Raw genomic sequence first — 11328 nt, 5'->3', positions numbered from 1 at the left:
TGGAGGTGTGCTAATGCAAGAGAACCCAAGTGTGCTTGATCAACACCATCCCCATGGTATATATCAGTTATACATTATAACTAGTGGAGGTGAACTACTCCATGAGAGAGAAGGAGTGTTTAGTAGTAATCTAGGGTTTCAAGAAACTTCATGCATATCTACATGGTTCTCAAATGTTACTAAAAAGTGATCATGCTATTATTACTTCCATTATTTAAGCAGAAGAACCTGGTTGATCATACTGCTTAGTGCGCTTTAAAATTTCAAATATATGATTTTGATGTTATTTATTGCCCAGGGAGTTTTATGGCTAATGTTGATGCCCTTTCTCAAGCTCCTCTTCCTTTTTTCACTCTCTTCTCATATTTTAGACAAGCCTTTAATTCCAGCATTTATGGATTTTCTAAATAAGGATTCATGCTTTATTTCGTTAAAGTGGGACTTTTCATTATCCCACTTATGGTGTGTGGCCACATGCCATTTTTATAACAACAATAAAAAATTGAAGTTTTAACTTTATAATTTATAAATTAAAAACTTTTCATATGATTTTGTGTTATAATATTGTGAAATATAAAAAAATAAATTAAAAAACTGATAGAAATATTAATAAATATTAATTAAGTACTAGGAAATGGCATGTGGACACATGCTAATTAATGTCCCACTTTACTGAATAAGTCCCACTTTAACGAAATAAAGCATATTCTGTGCCGTCAACAATTGCTATACTTGATGTTCAATGTCCATAAGTGCAGAACAAGATCTATATTCTCTTGATAAAGTTTACAAGGCTCAAAAAATTGAGCCATGGATTCAAAAGCTTCGAGAAGGGTTTGAGAATCATGCATCACTTACTAATAACTTGCCATTTCGGCATTTATATTTTTAATATTGCCTTGAAGACAACCTTCTTTATTTTATGAGGATAGATCCTGATAATCATTTATGCCTGGTGGTGCCTTCAATCTTTATTCCACAATTTCTTTATGTCTACCATGATTTTTTTGTTTTATGCGGGCATATGGGACATCATCGTATGATTGAGAAACTGTGCAGGTATTTCTATTAGCCAGAGATGTGATATGATGTTATTTGGTATGTGCGTAGCTGCGTTTAGTGCCAAGCTCATAATACTCCCCCTTATGCTGCAAAAAGTTAGTTGGAGTCAATTGCAATTTCCAATCTATTTGAGTTGGTGGCATTTGATTTTATAGGGCTTTTTCCATGATTAATTATTAGCAATGAGTATGTTATTATAACTTCTGACTACTTAACTCATTGGGTGGAAGTTGGTGCTCTTGTTAGCGCCTCTGCAACTACTGTTCAATACTTCCTTTTCAATTAAGTAGTGTTCCAGCATTCTTGTCTGGAGCAGATTCTTTCGAATATGGTCCCACATTTATGGCTAAAGCATTTTATGTTTTGACGTCTCTGTTGGGATACGCCACACTTTCACGAGTTTTTATCATCCACAGTCAAACAGTTTGATGGAAAAACTCGTTTAGACATTCAAATGGATGATCATGAAGTATATGAACTTTGATTTAGATTGGGATGGTTATTTGGCATCTCTTCAATATGTATATGTCACAGGGGTGCAAAGTTCTATTGGTGCTTCACTATATAAATTTTTATATGGTCATGATCCAATATTACCAATGGAGCTGGGTTTACCTTTGCAATTGCCATAAGCTGCCAATGCTAAATTGTAGGATTAGTATTTGATGAGCATTCTTCCACTTGTCCAAGCAAAGTTTGCCAAACACCTAGGTAGTATACAAGTGGGATAACAATGGTGTTATAACTCCCATAATCATCCACCTATAGAATACAAAGTGGATGATTTGGTGTTAATCTATCTTCCCTATCTTACGGTACGTGGTTTATTTAAGGGGCTCTTTGCTCAATGGAAAGGACTATATCAGGTGTTGTGGCAAGTTGGACCACAAGTTTATGAGGTTTAGCATGACATCCAGTAAAACAATCCTCTAGAAATTATGCATGTGCAACGGTTGAAACACTTCGTACAAAGTGTGCAACTACAATGCTATATACTAATATTAGTGTAGTGGGATTTTGGTAGTTGTCGGATTGGTTTCAATTTGGATCACTCGCTTATGTATATAAGTTAGGATTTTTTGGGCTAATTGATATACACATTTTCTGTATTCCGTTTCCATATTCCATATACTCACACCACAATAAAAATTATATATAGTTTTTCTTGAAAACCTAGAGTATTATTTTTATTAAAAACTATACAAGAACACTTTACTATAAACTAAATAATAAAGTATATCTAAAGCCAGATATAGTAAAACTACAATTTTCTCATATTGGAAGTCTTATTCATTTAGCTTGCTATGAAGTTCTATCAAATGTGCAATGTTGTAGTGCATGCTCCGTAGTGCTAGTAGCACTAATAGTCATACACTTTGCAAAGGTTTGTGACACTATACAGCTCTAATCTCAAGATCTTGGATGTGGTTTTTAGGGTTGTTACCAACACTCCAAACTTGGCAAGCTTGAATATTGGGAATTTTCTCCAAGAAATAGACACTTGTATCGTGCACTTGGAGGATAACTTGATCAATTTAGTTCTTTATAGTCCATGCATGCTTGACAAATGATGTGAGAAACTACAAGAAATGATGCTTGCTGGAGAGTGGGATTATCCTATAGCATTTTGAAGCACACACCCATATTATGCAGCTTTGGTTGTTGAGTTTGGAGTTCTTGACCAAGACATCAGCCCTCTTCAGCTAATTTAACAAACAAGTTAACATCTAACCCTATTCTCAAGATATTGCTCAGCATTCATTGGGTTCAAATGCTTGAAGTACATTTTGACTATAAGGTGGTGGTGGAGTCCTATACTGCCATATAACCAAAAGATGGCATGTGTTGTTTGCCCTGATGCTGTTCTATGTGGTGATTTGAAAGTCAATTCTAAATTCTCTTTTAATTTTTTCTATCTATGCATTAATCCTTTTGTGAGCCTTAGATTTTCTGAAGACTTTTATTTAGTGCAAAAAGTTTAGCTTTTGATTGCAAGAGACTTTTCTGACATTCTCTTTTACCTTGGAGGCTCTAGTAGACATCTCTCTCCTGGAGACAAATCCAAAGGCATTCTTCAGGAATTCTTGGCAAATGTGCAACTGTGCAATGCTTGAGTAAAAGGCTGAAGATTCACTTTGAAACAAACAAAAGAGCAAACCTTAGGCCAACCTCCCAATCCTTAAGGTGTTATGGCCTTAAATCCCACAAGCTGTAGAATATTCTTAGAATATTCCTGTGATTCATGTCATTTTCCCCTCCCTCATGACCCAGCCACGAACAACGGCTTTGAGAAGCTAAATGAGCCTCACATGAAAGGAGCCCAAGGCAATACAACCATGGAGAAAAGATGTGCAAACGATAACACTAACGTTGCAATAAGTGGCCATGAAAGAAAGAAAGCAATATAGCTTTCTAGCATGACAATACGGTTATGGAAACAAGAGAATGAGAATAAAATAAATGACTCAAATTATATAACAATATGGCTATAGAACTCAATTCTCCCTTCTTCAGGAATGTCATCCAAGTCATAATTAAAACTTGGAAACACTCTCTTCATGTCATTTTTAGTTTCCCATATAGTTTCATCTATGGAATAACCATTTCACTGAACTAACAACTCTTTAGTTGTTTTCTAGTGTGTTTTCACTAATCTTTGAGTAAGAATATTGGTTGGACCAACCTTCTTAGCATCAATCTCTAGAACCTGAATGATGGACTGATCCACGACATCATTAGAGTGTAAACACACTTTAAACTTGCTCACTTGGAATGTTGGATGAATCTTCAAACTAGTTGGCAAATCTGAAGTGTATGTAAGATCCCCCACACGCTGTAAAATTGTCTAAGGCCCACAATACCATAGAGACAACTTAACACTACAACCTCCTTTCAGAAACCATTGTGCATTCGATAGCTTAAGGAAAACCTTCTCACGAACTTTGTATTCTTGATAATGATGATGCTCATCAAGCAATCTTTTGTCTTGATCTTAAGTTTATCTCATATTCAACTTTGCCAACTCAAACTTGTCTTGCATATCCTCCAGGAAATCACAAGCATGAGGTATCTGAACCAAAGCCAAACTCAAACTTATAAAAGACCTATACTTATAGCCATACATTGCCATAAAGGGAGATATGCAAATAGCCAATTGATGAGCGCTATTGTGAGCAAATTGAAGCAAAAGCAAGTATTTTTCCCATACTCCCTATTGAAATAAGTTTCCTATAAAAGACCTCAATATATCTTTTAATAGTTGATTCATGTGCTCTGTTTGCCCATCTGATTGTTGATGCTCACCACTACTTATGCTTAGCTTAGTCTTTAGCTGTTCAAAGACTATTTGCCAAAATTTGGATGTGAACTTAAAATCTTGATCGCTGACAATATCACCCAGTAAACCATAGACACTTAACCTCTTAAGTGTCACTCTTATTCATGGGCCCTTTCTCTTTATATTTGAACCTCATGGATCGTCTCTCAAGTCGAGTACTGGGCTGGATGACCTCCCAAGAAGTCTAAATTTAGGAGCTTATATTTAGTATCAGAGGGATGTTTTGGGTCCAACTCTATTAGTTGGCTAGGGAAATCACACCACATGTTGATTGACATTTGGCATATTTAATTTGCTCCAGCTGGGCTCGACCCGAGGGGTAGGGTGTCAAGAGAGCAAGGCTCTTGGGGGAGTTGTGGCTTTTATCTTACGTTCACGAGGGCGTGAACTTGCAAAGAAGCGTGGTGAATTGTAAGCAATCAAAGGGAAAACCCCAAGTATCCCAAGTCCTTTAACCGATTGAAAAAGGGGTGCATTTTTATTCATAAGCCCTTTCCTTCTATATTTAAACCCCATGGATCATCTCTCAATTTACTCCATTTGGTCGTTTACAATATCATTATCTTCATAAGAAAGAAGTGAGCCATCTTCATCAAACAATCCACAACAACCCAAATAACATCATTTCCTGAAAAAGTCTTGGGCAAATTAGTGATAAAGTCCATCAAGATACTATCCTATTTATTCTTGGGTACACATAAAGGATGATAAAGGCTAGTGAGCTTCTGATGATCAAATTTGACCACTTGGCAAGTCAAACAACTAAATACATACTTCTCAACATCTGACTTCATCTTAAACAAAAAAAAAAAGCCTCTTCACCAGCATATATGTTCTCAATACTCCTAGATGCTCAGCACTTAGCACATCATGACACTCAACCAAAATTCATTTGATGAGTTTGTCAACATGAGAAACCACCACATGTCCCTTCTTCACTAGGATTTCATCTTGTATCTCAAATGACGCAAACTTGTCACCCTTTAAATTTGTAAAAGCATCCCTCAACAAAACTTTTGCACGAATATCAATGATAAAAGAGTTGAAGTCAACAAACTCTTTAATCTCATCCAATAGATCGTTGGATACCTTCACAAATAAGATAGAATTTACCATCTTAGATAATGCATTAGCCATCTTATTGTCACCTTTTATGCTTATATCGGTTCTTAACAGACATTTCCTGCAGAAACTCTTGCCAACGAGCAAGGTGGCCTTGAAAATCTTTCTATCGACTGAAATACTGGAGAGACTGATGGTTGAATCCACATGGAAGTTCAATCCATACAAATAATGTCGTCATTCCTTTACAGCAACAATCATAGCATACAACTCCTTGTTATGAGTAGGCCAATTCTGTTGTGTGGCATCAAACTTATGGCTCATATATGCAAGAGGATGCTCAACTTGAAGCAAGATAGCTCCAAAAGCAATATCATTTGCAGCTGTCTCAACCACAAAAGGCTAGATGTGAAAAATCCACCACAACAAATGCTTGAGTTTTATTTATGATGGATCCCACCACATTCACCTTTATAATTCATTGACCCTTTCAAGACAATCCTTGCCTTAATGTCCAACTCTATAATAATGAAAACAATTGCTCTCCAACTTGTCTTTCTCTTGTTGGTCCAAGTGATATCTTTTGGCCTCATTACCATCTCCACTCTTCAAGCCATGACGAAACAACAAGTGTTTCTTCCCTGAAGATGAAGTATTGGTGGGTTGGTCATCACGTTAACTACCCACAGACCATTCTGTTGACCATAGTTGACCAAGTTGACTGACAATATGGGCTAAAAGATTTAAGCCTTAATAATATCAACATTGTTGGAAAATCCTTTTTGACCTTCTACTACACATCTACTGAGCTCAAACCTTTGATAAAACATTGCACTTTTAGCAGCTTATTATATGTGCTTGTGAGACTAAAGCAAAGTCACGAAACTTGTGGGCATATGCATCCAAAAACAAAGCCCCCTACTGGATCTCTAATAGCTGATTCATGAGATCAACCTTTTCAAACTTCTTGACAAACAAAGCACAGAAAACCTTTGTCAAATTAGTCTAAGAAGTTAAATTCGGATTAACTTTGATGTAGTTCTTCCACCACGAAGAAGCATGGCTTGTAAGTTTTGTTACAAAAAAATCAATCTTCACAAGGATTGTGAGACCAACAACTTTCCCACAATTTTAACCAAGAATTAACCTCTTGGTTATCACAAACATATAATGATGACTTCCATTCCACAATACTATAATCCTTAGTATGCTTGACATATTAATAGTAATGATGGACATGAGATTGATTCAACCCTTGAGGGTCTATGTGAAGTAAAAAAACCTTAATGAGATTAGTATAATTCTTAACCTCCTTTTTATTTCTCTAAATCTCAAAATTCTAACATCCTTGCTATAAAATGACATCATCAAGAGTCTCTTCCTCATCATCATGGCCATCATCATTAACACTATACTCTTCATTAGGATTAATATTTTGCTCTCCCACCATCCCCAAAGGAACATGTTGCTCCGATACCAATGAAATGAATAAGAGAACAAACCCTATGCCAACTTCCCAACCCTTAAGGTGTTACAACCTTAAATCCCATAAGCCATAAAAGTCATATCACACTTAAACTTTATAAGTTGCAGTGTTTCTTGACTTTTAGTATTCCCTATATCCAGCACTAACACGCAAAATGGTGTCAAATAGAGTCTGGCACAATTTTGGCATATCGGTGGCCTAACGTGAGAAGGAAGGTATCCCACCAATTAGAATAGTATGGAGTTTGGGTTTAGACCCAAGCCGGATGCAAAACAACCAAAAGGATATTCTAGGAATATTTTATGGCTTAGGGAATTTAGGGCTTGAATATTACATAAGAACATAGGGAGAAAAATATATGAAAAACTCATCACTATGTCTTGACTTTGCTTGTGCAAACTCTTGTTTTTCTATGGCTTCAATCTTATATGGTCTTGGCCTTGAACTGACTGCATCCTAACTATTGAATTTCCATATAAAAATTCTTGCTAATGTTCTATAATATTCTTTACATTATCTGGGTTGTTGAAATTTCTCAATCTCCTTTTAGCTTTATTATCTGTTTGCTACTACTTGTTACTCAATGCCTTTGCACAAGCAAGCATTGCTTTGATCTAGCGCCTTAAACATCTAATGCATCCAACACTTCAATCATCCCAAACATTATAAAAGGGATTGCAATTAAGAGGTTTATTTTCCTCTTCATTATTGGCTTCATGGCTAGCAACCTAGGATCAAGAGGGCTTCAATACCATGAAAGTGGAGAGCAAGGAGGAAAGAATCATATATAAGTATATATACATTGCCACGTGGGTATAACTATTGCCACATCATTTCAATTTTTAATAAATTTAAAATTCTTGCATGTAGATGTTAGACATGAGATCGTAAACAGCTGAGTTTTCTGGATCCAACAGCACCAGTGCCTCAAACGCGATCCTCCCATGCTTCACGTCCCTCCACTTGTGACAAGCCCCAAGCAGCACCATCCAAGCCATGCCACTCCTTGGTCTCGACTCCACCACCTCCAGTGCTTCCTCAAGCATCCTCGCTCGTCCCAGCAGATCCACCATGCAAACATAGTGCTCCTCGCTGGGCTTCACTCCATACCTGGACTCCATCGCTGCGAAGACACTCCTTCCTTTCTCGACAAGCCCCGCTCGGCTACAAACCGTAAGCACGCTCACGAAAGTCACGTGATTTGGTCCAAGGCCTTCATCGACCATAGCTCCAAATCTCTCAAACACCACCTTGGTATCGCCCACGCGACTGTATCCTGCTATCAGCGACGTCCAAGTTACCACGTCCCAGCTTCCTTGGCGAGAATCAAACACTAGCTGGGCTTCCTCGGTTCTCCCACACTTGCCATAAAAGTCCACCAGGCACGTCGCGAGAACTCCATCGCCCTCCAAGCCACGCCTGTAAATCTCCGAGTGGATCTCTTTCCCAGCTTGGAGAGACACAACCCTGGCACAAGCGGTGAGAGCAGCGGCCAGAGTTTGAGCGTCGGGGGTGTAATTCTTGTCGACCAGTTTGTAGAGCTCCAGTGCTATGTCGCCTTCTCCATCGTCGGCGTATCCCAGCATGAGCGTGCTCCACAAAACCAGGCCCAGATCTGGCATAGTGTCGAAAACTCGCCGAGCATCGCCCATGCTTCCACACTTGACGTAAAAGTCGATCAAGCTGCTAGCGACGAAGGTGTTTTTCAAGTCACCGGGACACTTGGCTGCTGCCTCCGAGTGTACCGCCATTCCTTTCTCGAGAGCTGCTAACTTGACAAAATTTCGATCGACTTGAATGCCATCTTCTTTCTCGGCCAGACCAATGCAGGCTTTCAGTGCTGCTACGATCGCTCGAGTGTCCGGGACACAGCCTTGTGGCCGCAAACCAGTAAAAGCCTCCAGTGCCAGAGCTTCTTCACCGTTTCGAGCGTAGCCAAGCACGAGTGACGTCCAAGAGACCAAGTTTTGTGGCGCAGCTCCTCCCAGGAAGACTCTCCGAGCCTCCTCCATGCTACCACAGTGCGCGTACATGTCGATCAAAGAGCTTGCAACGAAAACGTTCGAGTCGCAGCAGCACTTAACAGCCTGAGAGTGAACATCTCTTCCTCGCTCGAGAGCTGCAAACTTCTTCTTGCCATGGTTCCCAAATTCTCGTTCTTTCCCGGCCAAGCCCGTGCATGCCTTCAAAGCCGCGACGAACGTCAACCAGTTTGGGACAAATCCTTGCGATTGCATCTCTCCAACCAAGTCCAGAGCTACTCCTTCCTCTCCATTCTCTGCGTGGCCGAGAGTCAGAGCAGTCCAGAGAACTACATCTCGACGGTGCCTTGGTATTCTGTCAAAAACCCTGCGAGCTTCCACCATGCTCCAACACTTCGCATACAAATCCACCAGAGAGCTCGCCACGAACACGTCCGTTTCCAAACCACGCTCGGCAACTTCAGCGTGGAGAACTGCTGCTACTTCCAACGATTTTCGCTTGACAAGCTTGCCATATATCTCGGTGCCTTCCTCTCTCGCTGCTTTCCCGGCACAGGCCTTCAACGCCGCAACGTAAGTCCGACAATCTGGTGTGCACCTTCGAGAATTCATGCACCGGAATAACTCGAGAGCAATCTCTTCCTCTCCATTGTCAGCATAGCCCAGCACCAAAGCCGTCCACAACACCGAGTCGTGCGAGACGATCCTGTCGAAAACTTTGCGAGCATCGAGCAAGCTCCCACATCTTGCATACATCTCCACCAGCGAGCTCGCCAGGAAAACATCCGCGTCGTAGTAAAACTGCGACACAGCCATCGCGTGAATGGCCATTCCCTTCTCCAAGCTTTGCGTCTTCACAACCTTTCCATCTATCTTCTGCCCGGTTTCCATCGCAGCCAGAGCAATGCAAGCTTTTACCACCGCCACGAGAGCCTGTCCGTTCGGAGAGCATCGCTGGAGTTGCATGCGTTGGAACAGCTCGAGGGCCAGCTCTGGCTCGCGGTTCTCGGAGTATCCCGCGATCAAAGTTGTCCACGACACAACATCCGGGCGCTGGATCCTCTCAAACACCTGGCGAGCGTCTTCGAGGCTTCCACACTTGAGAAACATATCGAGCGCTGCGTTTGCCACGAATATATCTTTGTCGGAGGAGCCACTCTCCACAGCCTGTAAGTAAACCTCTCTTCCTTTTTCCAGAGCCGCCACCTTGACGAGCTTTTCTTGGCTCAGGAGCTTAAACTCTTCTTTCGCTGCTAGACTTGTGCACGCCCTGATAGCCGCAACGAAAGTTCGACAGTCCGGATCGCAGCCTTTGGATTTCAGGGTGGCAAACAAGCTCAAAGCCACTTCGCCCTGACCATTCTCCGCATAACCAAGTATCAAAACCGTCCAGGAGACCAAACTGTGGCTCGGCATCCTCTGGAAGACCTGGAAGGCGTCAACCAGGCTTCCACACTTGCCATATACACTGATGAGCGTGTTTGGAAGCTTGATATCCAAGTCCTGGCATCCACCAAAACTGTCGACTTCCCTGTGAATTTCCCTGGCTTTCTCGAGCGATGCAAACCTTACCAAAACCTTGCCACTGGGACCATGAGCTTCTCTTGCTTCCTCCCTGGAAGCCAAGCAACTGCAAGCCTTTAGAGCAGCGACATAAGAGAGACAATTGGGAGAACATCCTTCTGACCTCATCCTGGAGAAGAGATCGAGCGCGAGCTCTCCTTGATCGTTGTCGGCATAGCCCAGCACGAGTGCGTTCCAAGGGACCACATCGTCGTGCGGGATTTTGTCGAAGATCTTGCGAGCGTCCGCGAGGCTGCCACATTTTGCGTACATGTTTACCAGAGTGGTGGCGACAAAGATGTTTGTTTCCATACCCGTTTGGATGGCATCAGCGTGAGCAGTCCTTCCACGCTCCAAGTCTTTGGCAGCGGAGCAATCTTTGAGCCGTGCAAGGAGCCGCGAGATTTTTGGATCGAACCTTGACGTGTTGGCACGCATCACTTGTGTGTAGACTTCCGCTCCTCACGGGGAGAAACCACGACCATGCTAGAAAGCAAGAAATGGTGAGTGGGTGGAAGAGAAGATTAGAACAGTTTAACTGGAATGGGAGGAAATGCAAGTGATTGAAAACATCGACACATCTTGATCCACATTTGGTCCGTGGCACAAGACGCGCCTCTCTTGCCCTGACAAACCCTAAAACTTGCCAATCGTGCGCTCTTTCTAGGGCTTTCGATGGCGGGCGACGAGTCCCTGCTGCGCGATTGGATCGATCGGCGTCCAGACTACTCCACTCCTGCGAAGCGCAAGCTGGTGGAGGCAGTGGAGTCGCAGCTCTTGTTCTCTGTCAAGGATTTGAAGCGACCTCGTGCCAGGGCTCGATTACCGCCATGCCG

The 11328-nt window shown here is 41.5% G+C and overlaps 1 protein-coding gene across 3 annotated transcripts; it reads right to left on the bottom strand.

Annotated features, from left to right (window-relative positions):
* Positions 1 to 7777: 7777 nt before the first annotated feature.
* Positions 7778 to 11126, bottom strand: LOC112348661 (pentatricopeptide repeat-containing protein At3g09040, mitochondrial-like). Of its 3 annotated transcripts, XM_024681612.1 has the most exons (4): positions 10807 to 10921; positions 10617 to 10745; positions 10502 to 10544; positions 7778 to 10448 (listed from the first exon to the last, which is right to left on the bottom strand). In XM_024681612.1, the coding sequence occupies exons 3-4, from the start codon at positions 10522 to 10524 to the stop codon at positions 7799 to 7801; spliced, it is 2673 nt and encodes an 890-aa protein (XP_024537380.1). In that variant the 5' UTR covers positions 10525 to 10544; positions 10617 to 10745; positions 10807 to 10921; the 3' UTR covers positions 7778 to 7798. The 3 variants fall into 3 exon arrangements, with proteins under 3 accessions (XP_024537380.1, XP_024537378.1, XP_024537379.1); XM_024681610.1 differs by having other exon boundaries at positions 7778 to 10544; positions 10617 to 11126; XM_024681611.1 differs by having other exon boundaries at positions 7778 to 10745.
* Between the last annotated feature and the right edge of the window lie 202 nt (positions 11127 to 11328).

The sequence above is a fragment of the Selaginella moellendorffii genome, unplaced genomic scaffold (assembly GCF_000143415.4).
Source record: "Selaginella moellendorffii unplaced genomic scaffold, v1.0 SELMOscaffold_31, whole genome shotgun sequence".
Lineage (NCBI taxonomy): Eukaryota > Viridiplantae > Streptophyta > Lycopodiopsida > Selaginellales > Selaginellaceae > Selaginella > Selaginella moellendorffii.
Note: the sequence above shows the minus strand (reverse complement) of the source record. Positions and strands in the feature narration are given on the sequence as shown.